Source organism: Emys orbicularis, chromosome 7 (genome assembly GCF_028017835.1).
Source record: "Emys orbicularis isolate rEmyOrb1 chromosome 7, rEmyOrb1.hap1, whole genome shotgun sequence".
Classification (NCBI taxonomy): Eukaryota; Metazoa; Chordata; order Testudines; family Emydidae; genus Emys; species Emys orbicularis.
The window spans coordinates 84269143-84282618 of NC_088689.1; the positions used below are offsets into that span (position 1 = coordinate 84269143).

A 13476-nucleotide genomic window follows, 5' to 3' on the forward strand; every position below is an offset into this window, starting at 1 on the left:
AGCTCTGCACTATACAAAAGGGCATCTGCAGTGCAATAAAAACTAAGCTTGTGCCCTTTATTTGTTTATGTATTACAGCGGCCCAAGAGGGTTCTCTCTCTGAAGAGGAAAGGGGGGATTTTTTTTTTTTTTTTTTTACACCCTTAAAAATTATCAGGAATGTCAAGACTTGTCTACCTATATTTTGTTGAAGCTTCTTGGTCAGTCCTTGCGACCTTTTACAAGCAGCATTTTTCTCTCAAGTGTTAAATAGCTGTTAAAAAAAAAAGATTTAAAACTATGAATAAAAGTCACTTCTATTCTTGATCAGGATTCACTTCCTTGGAACTTATCTACCTCTATCAAATATTGGAGAATTAGCAGAAAAGTGTCAAGATTCAAATTTATAATATATAAAGCAAGCAGGCCAAGAACATGAATTGACATTTCAGTGTCTCTCATATATCATAAAGAAGTCTTCCCCCAATCTTCCAGGGCACCTGGAAAGAGGGAGGGAAAATACAGGTCTGAGAAACTGGAAAGGGAGGAGGCATCATCTTTTAGCTCTTGAGGGGACAGGGAACCAGCCCCTCGTAAGCCCATAAAAACCAAGATACTGCACAAGATTAAAAATCCATCAGTGAACAAGGCTTTACTGACAACTTTCCATACAGTTAAAAAAAATACAGAACACAGTGGACAGTGTCACATATTAAAAAACAAATAAAATTGGATCTATTCAAATGGTATTAAAATTAATTAGAAACTAAAAATCTTACAGTTTTGTTTAAGATTTACTGGGCTTCCACCAAAATGATTGGCCTTAAAAACAACTGGGTTGTGACACACACAAAGAAAACATGGAATCTGAAGAGACAGTGTGGGCTAGGCAGTGTCTTTGACTATAACTATCACCATATGTTCTTCTTCTAACTTTCCCAATGTCCTTAGTGCTGACTGGAGGTACTGCTGAGAGAATTCACAGGGAGGGAAAGCATAAAGCATGCCTGTGCTGTCTCTGCACTTCGCCCCTCCCACAGGCAGGCTGATCACCCCAGCAGCCTGCTTCTGTTTCAAGTAGGAGACCAGATTCCTGAGAAGCCTTCGCTGCAAGCCAGGCTCCACAACAGGAAAGGTCCCCTCAGCCCCTACCCCTCCTTGGGTGGCTTGGGTAGCCAGTAGCACAGCATAACCATTAGGACTGCCTTGTTTGATACGGCGAGTTACTTCATCCAGCTTGGGCTGGTCAAGCCGAAGTCTTTGAGCAATCTTGAGCTGTGTTAACTTCCCACCAGATGAATGGTCTTTTAGGAGCCCATTGATGACACCTAGGTCTCCCTCCAGGATGTGCATAGATGTGGGGAAGCAGCTATTTTTTAACACAAGAAGCCCGTTCCAAGCAAGTTGCAGTGTCTGAGCGAATTCTGATAAGTTCTTTACTTTTTTGGTCTCAGATTTTGGCTCCTCGTGAGTTTTTGATTCCGATTCACCAGTTCGATGATTGCGTTCGCTGTCCCTTTTTTTAGGCTGAGGAAGATCAGAAGTTTCACGATGAGGTTTCTCCTCAGACACGTGCCGGTTGTTCTGAAGGGAGTTACTCTGGTCTCTCTCTGTTCCAGACTCTGTAGTGTTGTTCTCTTTGCGAACCCTGTCTGGGCTGCGATCTAAAGCTAGCCCACTGGCCTTTGTCCTGCCTCTGTCCTCGTAAGGCGAATGAGCAGTCCTTCCACGGTCACTGGAAAGGCTCCGGCGTTTCCGTCTTTCTTCCCAAGGCTTGGGCACGCTGCGGTCACTGTCACTACCCCAACGTTCTCCGCTGCGGCTACGCACGGATCGGCCGTAGCTCTCCAAGTTATTTCTGCGTTCAGCATTTTTGGCAGGGCTAGCCCAGTCTGCCTCTGCAAAGCTCCTGTCTCTGTCCGAGTACAGGAGATGTGGAGGAGTCCTATCTCTCACTCTTAAGTCTTGCTCTAGGCTTCTGTGCCTGCTATATCCATCAGGTAACAGCTCATAGTGCACTGGGAGTGGTGCAGGCTGGTACTGCTGGGGATATCTTGTCTCTTCAGCTTTGGCAAAATCCACTCTAAGTCTCCTCTCTGGTCCGCCCAAGGGGAAGCCCCTCATCTGCGCACAGGCAGCCTGGGCAGCATCCAGGCTTTCATACTGAATATAGGCAAAGCTATCCCCTTTCACATAGTCAATAGTCCTGATACTACCAAAGCGATCAAACTCCCTAGCAAGGGCAGCCAGGGAGGTACTTGGTCCAAGGCCGCCTACCCAGAGTCGAGTAGTAGGGTTGGCTTTACCATAGCCAATTTTGATGGGGTTCCTGCCAACAACCCGGCCAGACATGGCGACCTTAGCCCGATGGGCCATGTCCAAGTTCTGGAACTTGAGGAACGCATAGGCCCCACCTTGGCCTCGAGCAGGGCGCTTGATCACCACCTCCTCAATGATGCCATACTTCTCAAAAGCACGTCTCAGCTCCACCTCTGAGACGTTATGATCTAAGTTCCCAATGAACAGGTTCCGGGTGGCTCTCTGGTCATCCTCTGGCATCAGGTCTTCCTCAGCCACTATGGGGTAGCCATAGGGTCGGCCACGCTCATCATACAGCCCATAGTAATCCAGCGCCCTCTCCCGCTCCCGGGAGAGCCCAAGGGCAGCAGCCTCCAAGGCAAAGGCTGCAGCCGCGGCATGAGCGTGCCGGGGCCTTGGCTCCCTCAATAAAGGGCTGGCAACGGGTGAGAGCGACCTCTGCTTATACTGGTAGGTGCTGTGGATGGGTGGCAAGTAGCCCAGAGGCTCTGGGGAGGGCACAGGTGGGGGTGTGCGGCTCCTGCGACCCCCACGCAGATACACAGGCTCCACCTTGAGGGGACGATCGTACAGAAGAAGCTGCCGGGCCCGGGCGTGTCTGCGGGCATCGCGGGCGTCCCCCGGGTGCCGGAAGTTGACATAGGCGACACGGCCGAGCTCGGGCGTGTGGGAAAGCTTCACACTGATGTCGCCAGCGCCCCCACTCGCAAAGCGCTGGAACTGGCGGAAGAGCCCATCCTCCAGCAGCTGGTCAGGCAGCGCTGCACTCAGCCCACTCACCAGCAACGTCTTGTACTCGCAGGAGCCGGGTGGCTCCACCACCAGCCCTGGCGAGCCCCCCAGCGGGGCCAGCAGCAGGGAGGGTGCTGCCCCTGGGGGGGGGCCCGCCAGCAGCAGTGACGGGGCCACCACGGCCCCCGGGAGGGCCTTGGCCTTGGGGGCCCCCAGCGACCGGGACGAGGAGGAGGTGGAGGTGGAGGGGGGGGCGGCCTGGCTGCTGCGGGCGCTGGAGGCCGAGCCGCTCCCCGCCGTGCGGTGGTTGGAGTCGCTGCCTCCGGCCCGCTCGTCACCGCGGTGACTGCGGGAGCTGGAGGCGCCGCTGCCACCGCCGGGCGGGAGCTTGTCCCGGCTACTGCGGGAGGCGCCCGAGCTCCGGTGCGGGCCCCGCCGGCTGCTGCTTTCCCGTTCTCGCTCCCGGGGCCGCTTGGCGGCGGCGGCTCGGCCTCCCCCCGCCCCGCCCGGGCTGGGGTCCCGCTCGCTGCCCCGCTTCATGGCTCCCGGACCCGCGGCTCAGGAGGCGCCTCCGGCGGCCGCCGCCATCTTGGACAAAAGGGAACGAAGGCGGCTCCGGAGTCCGGCCGCCGCGCCGCGCGGGCCACACGTCATCATTCTGCGCCCCGCCGCATGGTGGCGTCAGGGGTAATGGCGAGCGAGCGCCGAGGCACCTGTCACATGACAAGGGACACCCTCCCGCCACCCACGCGGCCGGAGTCATGTGACAAAAAAGGACCAATAGGGAAGTGAGAGTTACATCTTCTCCCCGTCAGGGGACCAACGTGGAGGGCGCCGGCTTCTAGTGAGGGGAATTGGCGGTGGCCCGGCCCCGCACAGCGCCCCCTGCCGCAGGAGCGAAGCGGCCCCTGCTACTCGAGATCAGCCAACAGTGCCAGGTCGCTATGGGGCTGAGACCAGGCCCCTTCCTGACGCGAGCGGCGTTGGCTCCTGCAAGCAGCCTTGGGCCTTGCGTGGCATTATCTCTGCATCAGGCCTGGAGGGAGGTGCTTCGCCCCAGCCCGGGCATCCTCCTCCACGGTTCGGGCCCCGCTGCGCGCGCGCGCGCACACCCCCCCCACCCTGCAGCACTGGACTAGGACACCCACCCACACCCATTAAACACACTACAAATCAGGAGGCAGGGCTGGGGTAAAGCTGCATTTACATTTACACAAGCAGGCTCTGATCTCACCCCTGCCAGCTGTCCTTGCCTCACACAGCACTAGAGGTGCAGTCTGTACCCTAACTGGAGTCTATGACTCACAGTGAAGCTTTTGTAGGGTCTTGTATCACACCAAACTTCTAACACACCCTGTGACCAGCCTTCAGCAAAGAGGGTGATTGCAGCTATGCAGCAACTGGGAGGTGTGGATGCCCCCAGGGCGAGACAGGCTCAAAGTTGTGCACTACAACATCACTGCTGCTAGTTTTAGGAGACTAGCTTCACAAGCAGGTATGGCTATAGCTCAGCTGCTTTCCACTGAACTCCTTTCAACTTAGATTTTGTAGAAAAAGATTAGATTTCTTTTTACTTTAATAAAAAAATCCCATACAGATTGTGATGTCCGAAACTAAACCAGAATCAAGAGAAATACAAACTAGAGACATGACATAACGGGGGTGTTGAATGAGCATTTCACAACTCCAACTGACAGCCTTGGGAGCCCAGTTAAATAAGTTACAAAAAAGGCTTTATAAGAAACAAAACAGAGAGATTAATGTAGTTTGTACGAGGTGCTATATGACAGAGGCCACTACATTGGTCAGAGATCCGTCCGTGAACTGGCTGCCTTTGGTGCATATTTAGGCATCAGTTCATTGATTTTGCGAATATAGTCTGATTTTTCTGCACAGCCCTTGCATGTTTCACCCCAGTCATCTAGGATCTTCTTCAGTTCTTTCACTCTCAGTTTCTTCAGGTCCACAGTGCTCAGGTCAATCTGCTTGTCTAAGGAGAGAGAGAGGGGAACATCAGTTATTTTAAGTGAGCAATAACAAATTGATTAGAAGCTGTCAAAATTAACATCTTTCTTAAAGACATTTGAGTGGCTTGTTACCTTCACTGATTGAGTTGCTTGTGTTTAATGTCTTTCACTGGAGAAGGCCTACTCTTGTGGAGATTAAAGAGAATCCCTACCTCAAAGAAATGAAATGAAATATAAAAACAGACAAAGCAGGGGGAGGGGAAAAAGGGAGATGAGGCTTAAACACAAGTACAAAGGATATTATTTTGCGATGAGGCAAGGCAAGAAGGAGAATCGCAATCGAAGACAAACAAGGCTGAATTTTATGCACAAGGACTCGGAATCAGTGAAGAGACTGGCAGTGTCAGACTGATGCAGTCAGAGCAACAGGAAAAGAAAAAAAAATAAATAAATACAAAATAATTCTAAGTACAACAGAAGCCGGAAGCCTGATGAACAGGAAGTGGGGCCACTCAATGATCAAGGTGCTAAAGGAGTACTCAAAGACAAGGCTATTGCAGAGAAGCTAAATGAATTGTTTGCCGTGGTCTTCGCTACAGGGGATGAGCGACATTCCCACATCTGACCCATTCTTTGTAGGTGATAGATCTGAGGAATTTTCCCAGACTGAAATGTCAATAGAGGAGCTCTGGGAACAAATTGATAAATTAAACAGTAATAAGTCACCAGGATAAATGGTATCCACCCAAGAGTTCTGAAGGAACTCAAATATGAAAACTGCTGAACTGCGGTATGTATATCATTTAAGTCAGCCTCTGTACCAGATAACGAGTGGAGCTAATGTAATGTCTATTCTTTAAAAAAAGACTCTAAAGGCAATTCTGATAACTTCAGTATCAGGCAAATTGTTTGAAACTATAGCAAAAAAACAAAATGATCAGACACCAAGATAAACATGGTATGTTGGGGAAGAGTCAACACTCCTTTTATAAAAGGGAAATCATGCCTCACCAATGTATTAGAATTAGTTGAGAGTGTCAACAAGCATGTGGACAAGGGCGACCCAGTTGATATAGTGTCCCTGGCCTTTCAGAAAGCCTTTGACAAGGTCCCTCACCAAAGGCTCTTAAGCAAATTAAGCAGTCACAGGATACGAAGGAAGGGCCTTTCATGGATCAGTAACTAGTTAAAAGACAGGAAACTAAGGATAGGAATAAATGGTCAGTTTTCATAATGGAGAGAGGTAAATAGTAGGGTCCCTCATGGATATGTGCCGTTCAACATATTCAAAAGTGATCTGAAATAAGGTGTAAACAGTGAGGTGGCAAAATTTGCCTATGATACAAAATTACACAAAATAATTAAGTCCAAAGCTGACTGCAAAGAGCTACTAAACCGGGTGACTAGTCAACAAAATGGCAGATGAAAATCAGTGTTGATAAATGCAAAGTAATGCACATTGGAAAACAATCTTAACTGTACATACAAAATGATGGGGTCTAAATTAGCTGTTACCAGAAAGAGATCTTAGAATCATCGTGAATAGCTCCCTCAAAACATCCTCTATATGCAAAGTGGCAGTCAAAAAGGGTAACAATGTTAGGAATCATTAGAAAGGGATAGATACTAAGACAAAAAATATCATCATCACGCCACTACGTAAATCCATGGGTATGTCCATACCTTGAATATTGCACGCAGTTCTGTTGCCTCATCTCTAAAAAGATATATTAGAATTGGAAGAGGAGAGCAACAAAAATGATTATGGGTATGGAACAGCTTCCATATCAGGAGAGATTAAAAAGACTGGGACTATTTCGCTTAGAAAAGAGATAAATACCAGGGAATAATAGAGGTCTATAAAATCATGAATGGTGTGAAGAAAGTGAACAAAGAAGTATCATTTACCTCTTTGACACAACACAAGAATTAGGAGTCACGCAGCAGGTTTAAAAACAAACATAAGGAAGTACTTGTCTATACAATGCAGAGTCAACCCGTGGAACTCTTTGCCATGGGATGCTGTGAATGCCAAAAGTATAACTGGCTTAAAAAAAGTTAATCAGGTAAATTCATGGAGGACAGGTCCATCAATGGCTATAAGACAAGAGGGTTGGGGATGCAACCCCAGGTGTCCCTAACCATCCAACTGCCAGAGGCAGGGACAGGATGACAGGAGAGGGATCACTCAAAACAGCCCTGTGCTATTCATTCTCTCTGAAATATCTGGCACTGGCCACTGTCAGAGACAGGATACTGGGCTAGATGGACCATTGGTCTGACCCACTGTGGCCATTCTTATATTCAGCTGCGGAAGACTGGACCCAGTGAAGGGGAGAGAGTCTGGGACACCAGAAAGGTGGTGGTGGTTACAAGAGTTCAAGCAAGACAGAAACGAGGCAAGAATTAGGGTTTTGGCAGTAAGCACAGAAAGGAAAGGGCAGATTTTTATTTTTATCTCTTAGAGAGAAACATAAGATTTAGTGAAAGCCTGGATGTGAGGATTCAAGGGTAACCCCAGAGCTGCAAACTCTAATGATCAGAGAGGACAGTGGATTCTCCATCTCAAGAGGAGAAAGGAGAGGTTTTAGGAGGAAAGACAAGAGAAACATGACAAATGGATCTTCTTAGTAAACACACAAATATCCACGAGGAGACAGAACAAAAGAAAGATGTGGCCTGCACAGAAGAAGAGGTGGATTTGAGAATCATCAAAATAGAGGTGATGAGAGAGTGGATAGGAATACTCAGAGAACAAGCACAGAAAAATGGAGCCCAAGGACAGATGCCTAGCAACTAAGAGATATTTCTGAAGGAGTGGCCAGCAAGGTAGAGATCACTTAAGAGAGGATAATCATGGAGGGCTGCGAGACTGACCATTAATTAGGCTTGGCAAGGAAGACCTCATTAATGGACTGTCATGAGCAGTTTCAGTGGAGCAGAACTGGAAGCCTGACTTTTAGGGAATCCAGGAGGGACCATTTAAAAATGAAATAGTCTCTTGTAAATGTCTTTGATAGGGTTTGGTAACAAGAAGCCCAATTGTATGTGGAGAGTTAGGCATCCAAGAAAGAGATTCTCAGAAGCCAACAACCTGAGCAGGAAGCTGCCTAAAATGGCCAAGAACAAAATGAAGACTGTGCTCTGAGCACCTCCTGGATTGGGCCCTGCAGGCAAGAGGGCAGGAGGTGGGGGCTGTCTTGTTTGAAAATCCTGGCTGGGCTTAGGCATGACCTAAGGCTCCATACAACTTGATAGCTGTCGGGCAGTATCAAGACTTAAGCAGGGTTAGGCAGCAGCTGAGCAGTGGTTTTGTGAATGTCAGTGGTGCTTAAATGTTGGACCTAGGCATCTAGAGAGGCAGTTAGGCACCCTCTAGCCGCAAGAGTCTGGGCTAATCCTGGGCATAAGCAATGCTGCACACTAGAGAAACCCATGTCTGTGCAGGAACCCTCTGAGTTGGATTAGTGCCAGACACAGCAACTTTCACCTAATCACCCTATTAGGAGCCTCCAGGAACATTTTACTACACATACTTGTGCTACGGCCTAACCATTCAAACATCTCTAACGGGGTCAGCTCAAGTTATCTGTCATAATACTTACTCTGCTGATCTTGCTGAAGAATTTAAGAGCAAGTAGCTTCACCTCATCAGCTTTCAAAAGAAGCCCACTTTAGGCTGTTTTAGATTAGAAACAGATCCATACAAGGGATCGGATGGCAAGTGCGTTATCTATCAAAACAAAGGTCCATACTGCAGAAAAATCCAGTCGTTTAACCCCATAGCTAACGTCTCCCCAAACTCACCGTATTTTAGCTCACAGATCTGGCTGTCTTTCTTCTTCAGTTTCTCACAGACCTTTTCCACAGGGATGTGGTGACTCAGAGGTTTTGATACCTCATTAACCATTTTAGTGGCTGCATCGCTGGTGGCTCCAATGTAATAGCACTAGAGGGGTAGAAAGGAAAAGTATGAGGTGTCTAGTGATGCTGAGGGAAAAGAATCCTTTCAGAAGAATTCAGTAGATTTTCTTGGTTGCTTCCTCCCTCCTCTGTGCCAGAGACCCTGAGCTTTCTGCCATACGAATCTCAGTCTTGCCATGATTTTATCTCAGAATTTGTTTCATCCAGAGGAGAGGACCAGCTGCTTTGGTTCAGATTTCTAGAGCAAGCAAAGTGAAGGGGGAACAGGAACCACAGCCCCACTTTCACTCTACCTCTTGGAAGCACCTCAGCTCCAGGGGAAGATTTATTTTCACTCATAAGGAACAGAGAGAACATGCCACCAAGAAATGGCTTATTTGGCCTTTTGTCTTGCACATTTTTGACAGACTAGGTTGCATGGTTTTGCAGTTTCACATTTACTGGTACAGAATATTTCTCCATGAGTCCCATTAGAGCTATGAGAAAAGCTGATTTCTCATTATGTTGATGTAGGTTGTCCTGGTACCCCCGAGTGACATTTTATCTGAGCTGGCCTGAAGGCAGAGTTTTCTCAGTTCAAGGACAACTTGTCTGAAGTACAATATGTCCCTGAGTATGTCTGACAAAGTCACTCCTAGTTCTCTTCAAAGATAGGGGAAGGCCTTTCTACTCGGGTCACTTCATTGTGAAAGCATTTTGGACTGCTTTCAATTAGCACTTCCTTTTGGGTTAATTTCCTTTGCCATTTTTCAGTTCAAGGGTTGATAAACATTATTATTTAAACATAGTTTGTACAGCAATCTAGATGCATCATCTAATGCTCAAGGGGTTCAGTAGAAAGTAAAATTTCATAAGAAAAACTCTCTCACGGCAGTTCAATTACAGGCAGAAATGAGGTCAAGCAATAGGAAAATTGGTACCAATTTATTCATTTTATGGTGGAGAGGGATTGCACTCCTCCTCAAATCTTCCCTATATAGGCCTATACTGTATACACAACCATTCAGTGAGAGACTTTCCCAGTTTCTATCTACCTCCCAGGTGTTCTATGAATTATTCTGCAAAAGAGATAGTGATGGATCACTGTTACTTACCAGTCGGTTCTCTTTGCCTTTTGCTTCTTTGCAGGATTTCAAGAGTTCTTTTTCAACACTAGCTGGTGTGAACTCAACATCCTTGTCCTTTAAACTCTGGTAGAACCTTCCCAGGAATGTAACACACACTAAAGGGGGGGGAGGAAATGGAGAGATTCATAACATTTGCACTAACCTGGAAGTAGCACTTGGGGAGAACTATACGAAAACAAGAGAATGAAGGGGTTTGTGAATGAGGTTAGGACACTGCATTAACGACCAAGAACCTATCCCCTTGGAGCTGCACACATGACAATTACACCATAGTAAATCTTTCAGAGCATGAATGAGGACAGGTGACTCACATATTTATACACCTCACCCACCTTGTCTTGCTAATACTTAGAACAGAAACAGATCCACTGAGATCCCTGAGGAGAGATCCCATCAATGGCATTCATGTACTGTACTGGAGGAGCAGCACAGATTCAGCTGAGGCAGTTGGTTCTCAACCTATTTACCATTGTGGGCCACATCCAATACTACCTTAATGGCCCTGCAAATGTCACATGGACTGCAGCTCTGTGCTGATTGGCCACAGTTTGAGAACCACTGAGCTGTGGAAATACAATGCTAGCAGCAAACAATAGACGGAGCACTAAGCGGTGGGTGGGAAGAGCCAATTTAATGCCCAGGCTCTCTTATCCTTCCCTCCCAAAACAATAACTCAATGTCAATCTAAGGACTTTAATTACGCAAAACTACTCTGAAAATGACAGACTCTAAATATGGCACTGTCGACTCCATGTTTATTGTCTCTCAGTATGACAGATCAAGTCCACTCAGTTTACAAAAGGAAAAAATGCTTTGTTTAAGAATGTCAGCTTTGGAAACTCAACCTTGACCTCAACATCACCACTATGAAAAATTCTGTGGGCCAAATGAGACCCTCAGCAGCACTCTTGCAATCCTGTTACCTTCAATGATGAGACAAGGTGCCCAACACTGACCCCATCTCTGGGGGGGAGGGGGGGGGAAATGGCACAGGTTAGGGCTTCCATACGTTTTACTGATACCAGGAGAAGGGATCAACCAATCTCTATGGCCTTCAGCTACTTTTACACTCAATTCCAAAGTCAAGGGAGGGCATAAGAAGTTGGAAAATACAGGATCACCTATTTGAGCCCCACACAACCAAGAAGTAGTCTGCACTCCAAATATGTAACACTGGCAGAAAGCATAACCTGAACTAAATAGGTAGCTGAACTTTTTCTACATGCATAGCATCTTTTTTGGCCATTTCACATTACTTCTCCCACACAGTGCTGTCCGCTGTTCTTGTGCTGTGGTCTGGTATTTGGATTCCAGGTGCTGCAGGGAATGATATTGGTGACTGAGTTACTCTTGAACCTGAGTTCCAGCATGGTGTTACAGGGCACTGGGCTGCTGGAGATGCCATCTCTCAGATGAGGGGAAAAAATTAATCCCCAATTAAAGAGACTATGGCATTTTTTGCAGCAGTAGTGGTGCAAAATTCCAGAACTGCAGGGAAATTCCAAATTGGATAACTACATCTTTAAAGTTCCCCTTAAAGTTTCATCTGCAGAATCTGTTCACTTCTTCACTTAAGAACTGTTGTGTAACTCTTCTGTGCTGTTAAGTAGTTTAAACCTAAGAGGCTAATGCATTTCAGTGGTGCACCAAGATCCCAGTGTATAGTTTGTATTATTAGCTGAACACTGGCACCCTTTAGCATAAAAGGTACAATATATATTACCTGAACCAGAGTATAATAGTGACCAGTCCTGTATGATTTCTATTGTGTTAATCACCATGGTATCATTTATGCCATGTAAGGAGACAAAGTTTTTTAAAATTACATTTAACTTATCAGGTCAGGCTTGCAATTTACAAATACACTTGAACATAGTCAAGATTCACTTTCTCCTTTACTAACCTGCCAACATTCAGGTTCAGAATTCACTTTCTTAGCTATGGAAGTTCTTCCATATCACAAAACCTTTCATCAGAAGGTTCCTCACCCTCCCTACTTTGCTTTATTTGGAGATTATCAGCTATTACAGAAAAAAACACCCTAAACCCAGGATAGAACAGAGAAGTGAAGAACTAAGTATTAAATGGATCTTTAATGAAGGTGAACTGTGAAATGAGAGCAATTAAAAAAAAAAACCGAGAGGGCAGAGTACTAAATATCACTATTAGGGGCAGATTTTTAAAGGTATTTAGACACCTGAAGATGGTCATCAAAATACCTTCAAAAATTTGGACCCTGGTCTCAACTGGGTGCACGTAAGAGAGAGTTGTAGTCCTGGCTTGACATCACTATGAGGCCCTCCACAGATCTTTCCAAAACCAGGACTCCCTCTTCCTGATATAAACAAGCAAAAGTTTTGGTTAGGTGTTTTAAAACAGGCTGACAGAGACAACAGAAAGCTACTATGAAGGACAAAGCTTAATTTTTGCTTTGTAGCTCAGGCAGGATACATTCCAGACCCAACAGACAGTGACAAGAGGCAACTTCCCTTCGCCTTCCTGGGCTGCTCTTCACTAGGGCCTTTTCCTTCTGAGACTGCCAGGCACCTCAGGGAGCCCCCCGGGCAGCCCCCTCCCGCCCGGGCACCCCCCCTCCAGAAACCCCTTCCGGCCCAGGAGACCCCAGGCAGCTCAAGGACCCCTCCCCCCACCAGGAGCCCCACTCCTCCCAGCCCCGCGCAGCGGCCGGCAGTCCGCCCACCGGACGAGCGAGTCTCCGGTGAAGAGCAGCCCCACGAGGCCAGGGACTCGCCAGAGCCGGTGCCGCCCTGCGCAGCCCCCCGGACAGGAACACCCGCCGGCACCTCGCTCACCCTCGCACTCCCCCTCCCGCAGGGCCCGGCTGCCGCCCGGGAGCAGGATCAGGGCCAGCGCCGCCCAGAGCCAGTTCGCCACCCGCATCCTGCCGCTGCGCACCCGGCTTCCTCAGTAGCACACGCCGCTCTGCGAGACCCCTTCGCACCCGGTGCCTTGACAACATGCACCGCCCGTCCCCCACCCCATTGGGTGCTCCTGGCGCTTCCCTCACACGTCGAGCTCCCATTCGCCCACTCTTCCATAGGCCTCCAGGCTCCCTTTCCCGATTGGTCGGTCCGCGGCCGAGACGGGAGAGTTGGCGGCTGCTGGTTGGACTAGGTGCGCGGAACGGCTTCAGCCGCCGGTCTCCAGGAGACGGAACAACCCCCGGGAAACGCCATCTTTGTGCGGAGCATGATCGCGCAATGGAATTCCGTGCAGCCGCCATCTTTGTGCGGGGCAAGTCCCCCATGCCAAGGGCTAGAACCCACGAGGCGGCAGAGAGCAGGGGCTGGCGCTTTGCTCTGGGTCTCAGGCAGGTCCCCGCTCCCAGGGGCCGGGAACCCCGTCGTTGGCAGGAATCGTCCTGAAGCCAAGAGGGGCTGAGCCTAGCAGGGGCTTGGGCAGCACCC

At 48.3% G+C, this 13476-nt stretch overlaps 2 protein-coding genes across 2 annotated transcripts; both read right to left on the bottom strand.

Annotated features, from left to right (window-relative positions):
• Positions 1-619: 619 nt before the first annotated feature.
• RBM15B (RNA binding motif protein 15B) lies at positions 620-3570 on the bottom strand. Its single transcript, XM_065407283.1, has one exon. It carries the CDS (start codon positions 3568-3570, stop codon positions 865-867), a length of 2706 nt encoding a protein of 901 aa, XP_065263355.1. The 3' UTR covers positions 620-864.
• A 1030-nt stretch (positions 3571-4600) lies between these two features.
• Positions 4601-12972, bottom strand: MANF (mesencephalic astrocyte derived neurotrophic factor). The gene is made up of 4 exons (XM_065408117.1): positions 12862-12972; positions 10016-10143; positions 8805-8946; positions 4601-5020 (listed from the first exon to the last, which is right to left on the bottom strand). Exons 1-4 carry the CDS (start codon positions 12947-12949, stop codon positions 4836-4838), a joined length of 543 nt encoding a protein of 180 aa, XP_065264189.1. The 5' UTR covers positions 12950-12972; the 3' UTR covers positions 4601-4835.
• Positions 12973-13476: the final 504 nt, after the last annotated feature.